The following is a 14,974-nucleotide window of genomic DNA, read 5'->3' on the forward strand; positions in this document are numbered from 1 at the left end:
CTGAAAGACCAGAGTCGCCGGGAGTAGATAACATTCCATTAGAAGTACTGACAGCCTTGGGAGAGCCAGTCCTGACAAAACTCTACCATCTGGTGAGCAAGATGTATGAGACAGGCGAAATAGCCTCAGACTCCAATAAGAATATAATAATTCCAATCCCAAAGAAAGCAGGTGTTGACAGATGTGAAAATTACCGAACTATCAGTTTAATAAGTCACGGCTGCAAAATACTAACACGAATTCTTTACAGACGAATGGAAAACCTGGTAGAAACCGTCCTCGGGGAAGATCATTTTGGTTGGTTCAAATGGCTCTGAGCACTATGGGACTTAACATCTATGGTCATCAGTCCCCTAGAACTTAGAACTACTTAAACCTAACTAACCTAAGGACAGCACATAACATCCAGTCATCACGAGGCAGAGAAAGATCATTTTGGATTCCGTAGAAATGTTGGAACACGTGAGGCAATATTGACCCTACGACTTATCTTAGAAGAAAGATTAAGGAAAGGCAAACCTACGTTTCTAGCATTTGCAGACTAAGAGAAAGCTTTTGACAATGTTGATTGGTATACTCTCTTTCAAACTCTGAAGGTGGCAGGGGTAAAGTACAGGGAGCGAAAGGCTATTTACAATTTGTACAGAAGGCAGGTGACAGTTATAAGAGTCGAGGGGCATGAAAGGGAAGCAGTGGTTGGGAGGGGAGTGAGACAGGGTTGTAGCCTATCCCCGATGTTATTCAATCTGTATATTGAGCAAGCAATAAAAGAAACAAAAGAAAAGTTCGCAGTAGGTATTAAAATCCATGGAGAAGAAATACAAACTTTGAAGTTCGGCGATGACATTGTAATTCTGTTAGAGACAGCAAAAGACTAGGAAGAGCAGTTGAATGGAATGGACAGTGTCTTGAAAGGAGGATATAAGATGAACATCAACAAAAGCAAAACGGGGATAATGGAATGTAGTCGAATTAAGTCGGGAGATGCTGAGGTAATTAGATTAGGAAACGAGACACTTAAAGTAGTAAAGGAGTTTTGCTATTTGGGGAGCAAAATAACTGATGATGGTCGAAGTAGAGAGGATATAAAATGTAGACTGGCAATAGCAAGGAAAGCGTTTCTGAAGAAGTGAAATTTGTTAACATCGAGTATAGATCTGTCAGGAAGTCGTTTCTGACCGTATTTGTTTGGAGTGTAGCCATGTATGGAAGTGAAACGTGGACGATAAATAGCTTAGACAAGAAGAGAACAGAAGCTTTCGAAATGTGGTGCTACAGAAGAATGCTGAAGATTAGATGGGTAGATCACATAACCAATGAGGAGGTGTTGAATATTATTGGGGAAAAGAGAAGTTTGTGGCACAACTTGACAAGAAGAAGGAATCGGTTGGTAGGACATGTTCTGAGACATCAAGGGATCACCAGTTTAGTATTGGAGGGGAACGTGGAGGGTAAAAATCGTAGAGGGAGACCAAGAGATGAATACATTAAGCAGATTCAGAAGGATGTAGGTTGCAATAAGTACTGGGAGATGAAGAAGCTTGCACAGGATAGAGTAGCATGGAGAGCTGCATCAAACCAGTCACAGGACTGAAGACCACAACAACAACATTACGATTCAGCAAACCCACTGGCATTCAAATCTTCCAGTCGCCTCAGAGTGGATAAATTTAGGTCATGTATGATTTTCAAGGGAATATTATACTGTTCTTCCTGAATAATAGTGGCAGGTTTAAGTGCGATAATAGTGGTGGATAGTTATTAGGCAACCTTCTAAACAGTGGGAAATAAGACTCGTCCGAGCCTATCCCGTTGCTCCATAGTCTGTGTTTTGTGGCTTCGGCACCACGCTTTTCTGTTACGGCCACTTGCCTCACTGACTAATGGTTTTGGAATTCCAACTCGTCCTGCAGTTCATTTCGTGTTGTTTTGGAGCTGACAGTGTTGACAAGTGCGACACTATGTTGTGCAGTGACTCTCGCAGCTGTTGCCCTCTTATTTTTTGACGCAATTCTCTCCAGTGAGCGTCCGTCACGATGAGTCAACACACACTTTAGTCCGCGTTGTGACACCTTCTTCAACTTGTGTCCTTCGCCTCTTGATCAGATTCCTACTCCTCCTAGACCTCTTCAAACACATCCGTATATCTCAAGATTGGCAAACTCAACACCAACAGTCCCATATTTTTTCTTTCAATCCAAGTACACTTCTCCAACTGTACGAATGTATCCCATTTACCATACAGAAACCCACACCCATTCAATGACGTCTTCCCATCGAACCCAACTGACTCCCTCTCCTGGCCAATTAAATCTACACCAACGTTAATGTGACACACCAGCTCTACCCCATCCCTATCCTGCGAAGCGAAATGTAGTGTGAGGAGGGCTATGCGAGAGGCTTTCAATGAATTCGAAAGTAAAGTTCTATGTACTGACTTGGCAGAAAATCCTAAGAAATTTTGGTCCTATGTCAAAGCGGTAGGTGGATCAAAACAAAATGTCCAGACACTCTGTGACCAAAATGGTACTGAAACAGAGGATGACAGACTAAAGGCCGAAATACTAAATGTCTTCTTCCAAAGCTGTTTCACAGAGGAAGACTGCACTGTGCTTCCTTCTCTAGATTGTCGCACAGTTGACAAAATGGTAGATATCGACGTAGACGACAGAGGGATAGAGAAACAATTAAAATCGCTCAAAAGAGGAAAGGCCGCTGGTCCTGATGGGATACCAGTTCGATTTTACACAGAGTACGCGAAGGAACTTGCCCCCCTTCTTGCAGCGGTGTACCGTAGGTCTCTAGAAGAGCGAAGCGTTCCAAAGGATTGGAAAAGGGCACAGGTCATCCCCGTTCTCAAGAAGGGACGTCGAACAGATGTGCAGAACTATAGACCTATATCTCTAACGTCGATCTTGTAGAATTTTGGAACACGTATTATGTTCGAGTATAATGTCTTTTCAGGAGACTAGAAATCTACTCTGTAGGAATCAGCATGGGTTTCGAAAAAGACGATCGTGTGAAACCCAGCTCGTGCTATTCGTCCACGAGACTCAGAGGGCCTTAGACACGGGTTCACAGGTAGATGCCGTGTTTCTTGACTTCCGCAAGGCGTTTGACACAGTTCCCCACAGTCGTTTAATGAACAAAGTAAGAGCATACGGACTATCAGATCAACTGTGTGATTGGATTGAGGAGTTCCTAGATAACAGAACGCAGCACGTCATTCTCAATGGAGAGAAGTCTTCCGAAGTAAGAGTGATTTCAGGTGTGCCGCAGGGGAGTGTCATAGGACCGTTGCTATTCACAATATACATAAATGACCTGGTGGATGACATCGGAAGTTCACTGAGGCTTTTTGCAGATGATGCTGTGGTGTATCGAGAGGTTGCAACAATGGAAAATTGTACTGAAATGCAGGAGGATCTGCAGCGAATTGACGCATGGTGCACGGAATGGCAATTGAATCTCAATGTAGACAAGTGTAATGTGATGCGAATACATAGAAAGATAGGTCCCTTATCATTTAGCTACAAAATAGCAGGTCAGCAACTGGAAGCAGTTAATTCCATAAATTATCGGGGAGTACGCATTAGGAGTGATTTAAAATGGAATGATCATATAAAGTTGATCGTCGGTTAAGCAGATGCCAGACTGAGATTCATTGGAAGAATCCTAAGGAAATGCAATCCGCCAAAAAGGAAGTAGGTTACAGTACGCTTGTTCGCCCAATGCTTGAATACTGCTCAGCAGTGTGGGATCCGCACCAGGTAGGATTGATAGAAGAGATAGAGAAGATCCAACGGAGAGCAGCGCGCTTCGTTACAGGATCATTTAGTAATTGCGAAAGCGTTACGGAGATGATAGATAAACTCCAGTGGAAGACTCTGCAGAAGAGACGCTCAGTAGCTCGGTACGGGCTTTTGTTAAAGTTTCGAGAACATACCTTCACCGAAGAGTCAAGCAGTATATTGCTCCCTCCTACGTATATCTCGCGAAGAGACCATGAGGATAAAATCAGAGAGATTAGAACCCACACAGAAGCATACCGACAATCCTTCTTTCCACGTACAATACGAGACTGGAATAGAAGGGAGAACCGATAGAGGTACTCAGGGTACCCTCCGCCACACACCGTCAGGTGGCTTGCGGAGTACGGATGTAGATGTAGATGTAGATGTAGAAGGCTGTCTTTCTCCATTTATTCTACTCCCTTCCTCATTATATCATGTACTAGATACATCCAAATTCTACAATCCATTTTGGCATTCCACCTATCAAGCGTTTCCACCCTATCTCCAAAGTACACTAATGGCCATTAAAATTCCTACACTAAGAAGAAATCCAGATGATAAACGGGTATTCATTGGACAAATATATTATACTATAACTGACATGTGATTACATTGTCACGCCATTTGGGTGCATAGATCCTGAGAAATCAGTACCCAGAACAACCATTTCTGACCGTAATAACGGCCTTGATGCGCCTGGGCATTGAGTCAAACAGAGCTTAGATGGCGTGTACAGGTACAGCTGTCCATGCAGCTTCAACACGATACCACAGTTCATCAAGAGTAGTGACTGGTGTATTGCGACGAGCCAGTTGCTCGGCCACCATTGGCCAGACGTTTTCAGTTGGTGAGAGATATGGAGAATGTTCTGGCCAGGGCAGCAGTCGAACATTTTCTGTATCCAGAAAGGCCTGTACAGGACCTGCAACATGCCATCGTGCATTTCCTGCTGAAACGTAGGGTTTCGCAGGGATCGAATGAAGTGCAGAGCCACGGGTCGTAACACATCTGAAATGTAACGTCCATTTTTCAAAGTGCCGTCAATGCGAACAAGTGGTGACCGAGACGTGTAACCAATGGCACCCCATCTCATCACGCCAGGTGTACGCCAGTATGTCGATGACGTTCACCGCGGTGTCGCCATACACGGATGCGACCATCATGATGCTGTAAACAGAACCTGGATTTAACAGAAAAAATGACGTTTTTCCATTCGTCGTTGAGTACACCATCGCAGTTGTTGTTCAATTTCTTTAATCTGGCTTTTATCACATCTACGTTTTTCTCTTCGTATTGTCTTGGATGAACTCTTCTGTATTCTCAAATATTCCTGCCATTTTTCTGTAGTTTTGTTGCTACTGTAAGTTTTCCAAGTTTGTATTCTTTCTTCTATTGATTGATCACATGCACTGTTCCACCATCTGTGTTTTCTCTTTCTTGGGGGGGGGGGGGGGGGTTGCCAAATTTCATAATGTCTTTCAGTACTTCTGCAAGTTCATTTCAGTTCGTTGCGTTTGATGGCCCAATTTCCTGGAGAATTCCTCTCTTGTTAAGTTTAAGGTATTCTGGATCAGTTCTAACTGTTTTGTTCATTGGTGGTTTCTTTCTGTTAGGTTGAAATCTAATCTTTATTTGCAGCAGATGATGGTCTGATATATATGTATATGGTGTTTGAGAAGTGATGGTCAATAATTCACCCATGGAAAGTAGAGGCCGAAAGTAGCTAAAAAGCTCCAATAAACATGGTCCCACAAACCAACCATTGTCGAGATACGACATAGTTTCTGTTGCGGTTTGTCATTGTCTAGGAGCATATGGCATCTCTAAACGTTAAAGTAGTTGTTCGAAGTGTTGCTCGTGCGTTTGTATGCAATACTGAAGTCGTCTCTGAAACGAGTTGCGAATCCTCTCAGGCAGTCCTGGGGATGGAAGACTACTGCAATCTGCAAGCATAATTCCTGAAGAAAGTTGACCTCGGTAGCGTAGAGCAGGCTTTTAACATGCTTCCACACATTGAAATCCGCTTGATTTAAATTCAGAGGCTCTACCTATCCAATACTGAACATAGGCCCGAGTTAGAAGCTGGTGCTGGGGCACCGTCGTGCATGAACCACATGTTGAGGCGTCGGTTCAGTGGGACATCATCATGTACATCTGGAAGTTCATTCCGCAGGAACCCCATATACTGCTGTGCGGTTAGTCTCTGTGGCAGGAAGTGTGGTCCAACTACGCGGTCTCTGAGCAGTCCTGCGGTTCAACGAATAACGCTGCTCATGTCGTGATACTTGTGTTGCATTAGGGTAGACATCGGCCCAAATGTGACATTTATGATACACTACTGCCCATTAAAATTGCTTCAGTACGAAGATGACCTGCTGCAGAGGCGAAAATCTAACCGACAGGAAGAAGATGCTGTGATATGCAAATGATTAGGTTTTCAGAGCATTCACACAAGGTTGGCGCCGGTGGCGACACCTACAACGTGCTGACATGAGGAAATTTTCCAACCGATTTCTCATACAAAAACAGCAGTTGACCGGCTTAGCCTGGTGAAACGTAGTTTTGATGCCTCGTGTAAGGAGGAGAAATGCTTACCATCACGTTTCCCACTTTGATAAAGGTCGGATAGTAGCCTATCGCGATTGTGGGTTATCGTATCGCGACATACTGACCGAGTTTAATGTTAGCAGAATATGGAATCGGTGGGTCCAGGAGGGTAATACGGAACGCTGTGCTGGATCCCAACGGCCTCGTATCACTAGCAGTCGAGATGACAGGCATCTTATCCGCATGGTTGTAACGGATCGTGCAGCCACGTCTCGACCCCTGAGTCAACAGATGGGGACGTTTGCAAGTTAACAATCATCTGCACGAACAGTTCGACGACGTTTCCAGCAGCATGGACTATCAGCTCGGAGACCATGGCTGCGGTTACCCTTGACGCTGCATCGCAGATAGAAGCTCCTGCGATGGTGTACTCGACGACGAACCTGGGTGCACGAATGGCGAAACGTCATTTTTTCAGATGAATCCAGGTTCTGTTTACTGCATCATGATGGTCGCATCCGTGTTTGGCGACATCGTGGCGAACGCACATTGGAAGCGTGTATTCGTCATCGCCATTCTGGCGTATCACCCGGCGTGATGGAATGGGGTGCCATAGGTCACACGTCTCGGTCACCTCTTGTTCGCATTGACGGCACTTTGAACAGTGGACGTTACATTTCAGATGTGTTACGACCCGTGGCCCTACTCCTCATTCGATCCCTGCGAGACCCTACATTTTAGCAGGATAATAGGCGACCGCATGTTGCAGGTCCTTTACGGGCCTTTCTGTATACAGAAAATATTCGACTGCTGCGCTAGCCAACACTTTCGCCAGATGTCTCACTGAATACGTCTGGTCAATGGTGGCCGAGCAACTGGCTCGTGACAATACGACAGGCACTACTCTTGATGAACTGTGGTATCGTGTTGAAGCTGCATCGGCAGCTGTACCAGTACACGCCATCTAAGCTCTGTTTGACTCAATGCCCAGGCGTATCAAGGCCGTTATTACGGCCAGAGGTGGTTGTTCTGGGTACTGATTTCACAGGATCTATGCACCTAAATTGCGTGGAAATGTAATCACATGTCAGTTGTCAGTTGTAGCATAATATATTTGTCCAATGAATACCCGTTTGTCATCTGCATTTCTTCTTAGTGTAACAATTTTAATGGCCGGTAGTGTAATTAAAAATACCGTCACGGATAAATCCAGCCTCATCCATGAACAGAATACTGCTTACAAACGGGGGATTCAGGATACACTGTTGTTGCACCCATTGACAGAAATTCTTTCTAGAAGGAAAGTCTGCATTGTTGAGGACTTGCACTCGCTGAAGATGATATGGATAGAGTACTTGCCGACGTAAAATCCGCCACTCAGAACACGCTCTTGGGTAGCAATCCTCCTTTGTTGAAGTACAATGCGTAACACCGTTTTTCCTCGACATCGGGTGTTAATGGGTCTGGGTCGACCTTCTAGTACATGGTGTGCGAAATTCCCGGTCTCTCTAAGCCGCTGATGTAACCGGCTGCCTGCGAAACGGAAAAGCTTTTTCATACAATCGTACAGCCTCAACGGCGCTGCCATTAGTTTTGCCACACATGAAGTGCGTGTCAGCGTACTCTTCATTGGTTCTAAACTGAATGTTAGGCCTGTACTGCACAGTGCACGGATGGGGAAAGGAAGGCAGTTGCGCACACGTAAACAAACAGAGAGTCGATCCCAAACCTGGAGATACCAACGTAAGCAGTGCGGTATCCAGGGTCGTTTGTAGTTGGTTCCAAACAAGAATTAATGCGAAACCTCGGCAACGGTTGATTTGCAGACCCATGTTTACTGGATATTTTTAGCTACTTTTGGCCTGTACTTTCCATGTGTGAGTTACTGACCATCACTTCTGAAATACCTATATAATAAAACGAAACAACATTATTAAAAAGTTGGGAGATTTGCGTATTTTTTTAAAAATTACTGGAAAGAAAATTTTCATCGATAGTACTAAAAAGCTTCTTAAGTCAAAGTAATAAAATTATGAATTTCAGACATTTGCCTGTGTTTTTTAAGTTATTGTTTTTTTATTTATGATTTTGGCCAGCTATGAACCGCATACAACTTAACACTTAAGGTGTTTTTTTTCTTCCGTTCTTCCCAGTACTTCTTCATTTTCTCGCCAACTGCTCGTCTCTGCTCATCTCTTGGGTGGAGGTTTTGGCTCATCTTCCTCATATTTTGCGTTTTCTATCAGAACCCCTGGTCTAGGGGTAGCGTCTTTGATTCATAATCGAAACGTCTTAGGTCCCGGGTTCGATCCCCGCCACTGCCTAAATTTTGTTAAATAATCAGCATTGGCGGCCGAAGACTTCCGGCATAAGAAGTCAGCCTCATTCTGCCAACGGCCTTGTCAAAGAGAGCAGAGGAGCGGATAGAGGCTCAAGCACTCTCTTGTCCTAGGGGTGAGAAATTGCCCTTAAGGCGGAAGAATCAGCAATGATCAACGACATGAGGATGCAGAAGGCAATGGACACCACTGCAATAAAAATAAAGACACGTAACGTGTATCTACAGGACATGTGGCCTGTAGTTGAAGAAGCGTCATGATAATCTCTCCATTGGCAAAAGATTCCGGAATAGTACCCCATTCGGATCTCCGGGAGGGGACTGCCAAGGGGGAGGTTACCATGAGAAAAAGATTGAATAATCTACGAAAGGATAATGTTCTACGAGTCGGGGCGTGGAATGTCAGAAGCTTGAACGTGGTAGGGAAACTAGAAAATCTGAAAAGGGAAATGCAAAGGCTCAATCTAGATATAGTAGGGGTCAGTGAAGTGAAGTGGAAGGAAGACAAGGATTTCTGGCCAGATGAGTATCGGGTAATATCAACAGCAGCAGAAAATGGTATAACAGGTGTAGGATTCGTTATGAATAGGAAGGTAGGGCAGAGGGTGTGTTACTGTGAACATTTCAGTGACCGGGTTGTTCTAATCAGAATAGACAGCAGACCAACAACGACAACGATAGTTCAGGTATACATGCCGACGTCGCAAGCTGAAGATGAACAGATAGAGATAGTGTATGAGGATATTGAAAGGGTAATGCAGTATGTAAAGGGGGACGAAAATCTAATAGTCATGGGCGACTGGAATGCAGTTTCAGGGGAAGGAGTAGAAGAAAAGGTTACAGGAGAATATGGGCTTGGGACAAGGAATGAAAGAGGAGAAAGACTAATTCAGTTCTGTAACAAGTTTCAGCTAGTAATAGCGAATACCCTGTTCAAGAATCACAAGAGGAGGACGTATACTTGGAAAAGGAGATACGGGAAGATTTCAATTAGATTACATCATGGTTAGACAGAGATTCCGAAACCATATACTGGATTGTAAGGCGTACCGAGGAGCAGATACAGACTCAGATCACAATATAGTAGTGATGAAGAGTAGGCTGAAGTTCAAGACATTAGTCAGGAAGAATCAATACTCTAAGAAGTGGGATACGGAAGTTCTAAGGAATGACGAGATACGTTTGAAGTTCTCTAACGCTATAGATACAGCAATAAGGAATAGCGCAGTAGGCAGCACAGTTGAAGAGGAATGGACGTCTCTAAAAAGGCCCATCACAGAAGTTGGGAAGGAAAACATAGGTACAAAGAAGGTAGCTGCGAAGAAACCATAGGTAACAGAAGAAATACTTCAGTTGATTGATGAAAGGAGGAAGTACAAACATGTTCCGGGAAAATCAGGAATACAGAAATACAAGTCGCTGAGGAATGAAATAAATAGGAAGTGCAGGGAAGCTAAGACGAAATGGCTGCAGGAAAAATGTGAAGACATCGAAAAAGATACGATTGTCGGAAGGACAGACTCAGCATACAGGAAAGTCAAAACAACAGCATGGTGACATTAAAAGTAACGGTGGTAACATTAAGAGTGCAACGAGAATTCCATTGTTAAATGCAGAGGAGAGAGCAGATAGGTGGAAAGAATACATTGAAAGCCTCTATGAGGGTGAAGATTTGTCTGATGTGATAGAAGAAGAAACAGGAGTCGATTTAGAAGAGATAGGAGATCCAGTATTAGAATCGGAATTTAAGAGCTTTGGAGGACTTACGGTCAAATAAGGCAGAAGGGATAGATAACATTCCATCAGAATTTCTAAAATCATTAGGGGAAGTAGCAACAAAACGACTATTCACGTTGGTGTGTAGAATATATGAGTCTTGCGACATGCCATCTGACTCTCGGAAAAGCATCATCCACACAATTCCGAAGACGGAAAGAGCTGACAAGTGCGAGAATTATCGCACAATCAGCTTAACAGGTCATGCATCGAAGCTGCTTACAAGAATAATATACAGAAGAATGGAAAAGAAAATTGAGAATGCGCTAGGTGACGATCAGTTTGACTTTAGGAAAAGTAAAGGCACGAGAGAGGCAATTCTGACGTTACGGCTAATAATGGAAGCAAGGCTAAAGAAAAATCAAGACACATTCATAGGATTTGTCGACCTGGAAAAAGCGTTCGACAATATAAAATGGTGCGAGCTTTTCAAGATTCTGAAAAAAGTAGGGGTTAGCTATAGGGAGAGACGGGTCATATACAATATGTACAAGAACCAAGAGGGAATAATAAGAGTGGACGATCAAGAACGAAGTGCTCGTATTAAGAAGGGTGTAAGACATGGCTGTAGCCTTTCGCCCCTACTCTTCAATCTGTACATCGAGGAATCAATGATGGAAATAAAAGATGGGTTCAGGAGTGGAATTAAAATACAAGGTGAAAGGATATCAATGATACGATTCGCTGATGACATTGCTATCCTGAGTGAAAGTGAAGAAGAATTAAATGATCTGCTGAACGGAATGAACAGTCTAATGAGTACACAGTATGGTTTGAGAGTAAATCGGAGAAAGACGAAGGTAATGAGAAGTAGTAGAAATGAGAACAGCGAGAAACTTAACATCAGGATTGATGGTCACGAAGTCAATGAAGTTAAGGAATTCTGCTACCTAGGCAGTGAAATAACCAATGACTGACGGAGCAAGGAGGACATCAAAAGCAGACTCGCTATGGCAAAAAAGGCTTTTCTGCCCAAGAGAAGTCTACTAATATCAAATACCGGCCTTAATTTGAGGAAGAAATTTCTGAAGATGTACGTCTGGAGTACAGCATTGTATGGTAGTGAAACATGGTCTGTGGGAAAACCGGAACAGAAGAGAATCGTAGCATTTGAGTTGTGGTGCTATAGACGAATATTGAAAATTAGGTGGACTGATAAGGTAAAGAATGAGGAGGTTCTACGCAGGATCGGAGAGGAAAGGAATATGTGGAAAACACTGATAAGGAGAAGGGACAGGATGATAGGACATCTGCTAAGACATGAGGGAATGACTTCCATGGTACTAGAGGGAACTGTAGAGGGCAAAAACTGTAGAGGAAGGCAGAGATTGGAATATGTCAAGCAAATAATTGAGGACGTAGGTTGCAAGTGCTACTCTGAGATGAAGAGGTTAGCACAGGAAAGGAATTCGTGGCGGGCCGTATCAAACCAGTCAGTAGACTGATGACAAGAAAAAAAAAAAAAAAGCCTGAAGTGATTCCTGTCACGTATTATTTCTTCTGTAACAGCTATTTTGTTGGTGTCTTTCTGTACTGCTTCTATCCATCCTACAGTTTCTTTTTCAGGTTACTAACGTAATTAAAAATTTTCTTTGTAATCCGCGTTTCTTCCATTCTTTTTAAATGTCCATAAAATTTTAGCCGTTCCTTCCTCTTTGTATCTGTGATCTTTTCTGTATTTTTGTATAAGTCTTCATTTCTCCTTTCAATCCATATGTTTTCTTTGTGTTCCTCAGGAGCTAGAATTTTACTTAGTATTTTTCACTCTCTTTTTTTCTAGTTCTCTTAATTCGCCTTTCTTATTCAATGTTAGGCACTCTGATCCATACGTGTTTGTGTCCTAATAACTGAATTATAATGTTTAATCTTAGCTTGTATGGATATTATTTCTTATTGTAGTAGTTTTGTGTTAATTTATATGCAAATTCTAACTTTTTTTATTCTTTCTTTATCTGCTGTGTTATCCAGTCCATTGGCTTGGATCCATTCCCCCAGGTGCTTGAATCTATCAACTCTTTTAATTGTTCAATACTTTGTTTTCATTAACTTTTTTTTGTTGTAATCAAGTGACATGAATTTTGGAAAACTTGTGTAGGTTCTAACAATACCACCACTTGCAAAGTAGGTTAGAAATCATATTAATAATGTTGCTTACGCAGCATATGTTCGCTTTATCGGGCAACAACGAAGCTATTGACTGTGGATGGTATCGTCAGAATGGAAATAATGAAGTCACTGTAAAAAAGTCATTAATTATGGGACTTATCTTGAATGGATTCCCACGTAGATTTCGTCGAAGTTGTTATGGCTCATCTTGTTGATTCTAAGGGTGATTAAACTTTGCCTGCTAGAAGGTTCAGATCTGTATTTTAGCAGTATTTGAAGACCTAGAAAATGCGTTTTTCAGAAAATTCTTAATGATCAAACAATCCCAGATCAGAACAGTGGTACGGCAGAATTATTTTTTGACTTGTCTTTCACGATCCACATTTTTATTAAACTTCTTGTAAATTCACATATACTTCTTCTTAATTATCACATCATCAAGATAATAGTTTTGTATTAATCTTCATATATTTAATTTCCACTGTAATCAAACACAAGAATTGACTGTTCTTTTACAAAGCGAAATAACAACATCTGCAAAGTGAAACAAAGATTGCTCTCTGTGCTCATTCGCGCCAAAACGGTTACAAGTAAGTCAAAGATTATGACAGTCTCGCAGAAATGAATACACACAAGAACCATATCACTGTAATATATCGATACATCCGAGTACCTACACATTAATAAAACCAAATGTGAATATTGTCACAAAAATATGTCTGTTACTTCGTAGAAAAGTAGTACGATATTACTGGTATCGAGAACTGGGGTTGGAGTGCCGTAATGGTCACGTAAATAAAGAACCATTACAAGGTGTAACAAAGAGAAATTAAAGTCTTGGCGAGATAACACTTGAGGAAACCTGCCTAAATGACGTTGGGGAAAGGAAAGTCGTATGGGCATGCGGTAATAGCATATGAGATAGGGTACTCCAGAAGATGCACAAGATTTAGATCGAAGGCGAGAAACCAAAGGGAAGGCCAATGGATAAGTGGCTAAAAGGAGTGGAAAAGAGCCTCTGGAAGAGAGGAGAGGGTGGGAATAGCGACAAGGATGAGAAGATGGAGAGGTTCGTGTACCAAGCAGGTTCTGCCAGTGGCTAGATATTGTGCAAGATGATGACGATGATGATGATGATGATGAGCTGGAGAGGAGCCCGCTTGTGCCGTTGACAGCTCAGTCCCGAGGCACTTGTTTGGGGCTCAGAGAAGCCGCCGAGACCTGGTGGTGGAGGACTCAAATGCTGGCCGGCCGGTGAGGCCGAGCGGTTCTAGGCGCTTCAGTCTGGAACCGCGCGACCGCTATGGTCGCAGGTTCTAAACCTGCCTCAGGCATGGATGTGTGTGATGTCCTTAGGTTAGTTAGGTTTAAGTAGTTCTAATTTCTAGGGGACTGATGACCTCAGATGTTAAGTCCCAAAGTGCCCAGAGCCATTTGAACCAATTTGAACTCACCTGCTCGCTGGCGTGGTGAGAGCAGGCGTCCGCCGTGGTCCTCACGAAGTTCATGCAGCGGATGCCTGCCGGCCCGAAGACGGGGTCCTTCTCGTCGATGATGATGGGGTAGCAGGTGGGCTCGTTCGTCAGCGACCAGTGGCTGCCGTCGGACGCGCAGCACTGCGTCCTGTGTGCCTCTGCGGACACACGACACGTCGACGTCGTCTCACTCCTCACTCGTGACACCATTTTTTCAACCAAAGTGTACATTTATGCAGCTGGCACATTTATGGTTCGAAGTGGCCGACCAAAAAACTGCAGGAATTCCAAAACGATTTATCAAAAGCAGTGTATGACTCTGTCTCTCTTCGTCCGAATGTGTGCCGGGAAACCCACGGCACCGACCGACCGCCGTGTCATCCACACCCCACAGACGTCATTGGTTCAGATATGGAGAAGCATGTGGTCAGCACACAGCTCTCTCAGTCGTTGTCAATTTTCGTGACTGAAGCAGCTGCTTCTCAACCCAGTAGCTCCTCAATCGGCTTCACAAGGGCTGAGTGAACCACATTTGCCAACAGCACTCGACAGACCTGGTCACTCGTCAAAATGCTAGCCAAACCCGACAGCGCTAAACTTCGGTGACCGGATGGGAACGGTTACTATGAATCAGGATATGGTCTTGATAAAATTCGCTCTGAAACGGAGTCTACAGTGAAACTTCCTGGCGGATTAAAACTCTGTGCCGCACCGAGACCCGAACTCGGGACCTTTACCTTTCGCGGGCAAGTGCTCTACCAACTGTTCTACCCAAGCACGATTCACGCCCCGTCCTCACAGCCTTACTTCTGCCAGTACCTCGTCTCCTACGTTTCAAACTTAACAGAAGCTCTCCTGCGAACCTTGCAGAACTAGCACTCCTGAAAGAAAGGATATTGCGGAGACATGGCTTAGCCACAGCCTGAGGGATGTTTCCA

General features: G+C 43.5%; 1 protein-coding gene across 1 annotated transcript in view; it reads right to left on the bottom strand.

Moving 5' to 3' along the window:
* Positions 1–14,974, bottom strand: part of LOC126293326 (peroxidase-like) — a 189,762-nt gene that overhangs the window by 47,576 nt on the left and 127,212 nt on the right. The window contains exon 6 of the mRNA XM_049986512.1: positions 14,016–14,194. Within this exon, the coding sequence (XP_049842469.1) occupies positions 14,016–14,194 (179 nt within the window). The remainder of the gene's footprint in view (positions 1–14,015; positions 14,195–14,974) is intronic.

This window comes from Schistocerca gregaria, chromosome 10 (genome assembly GCF_023897955.1).
Source record: "Schistocerca gregaria isolate iqSchGreg1 chromosome 10, iqSchGreg1.2, whole genome shotgun sequence".
Lineage (NCBI taxonomy): Eukaryota > Metazoa > Arthropoda > Insecta > Orthoptera > Acrididae > Schistocerca > Schistocerca gregaria.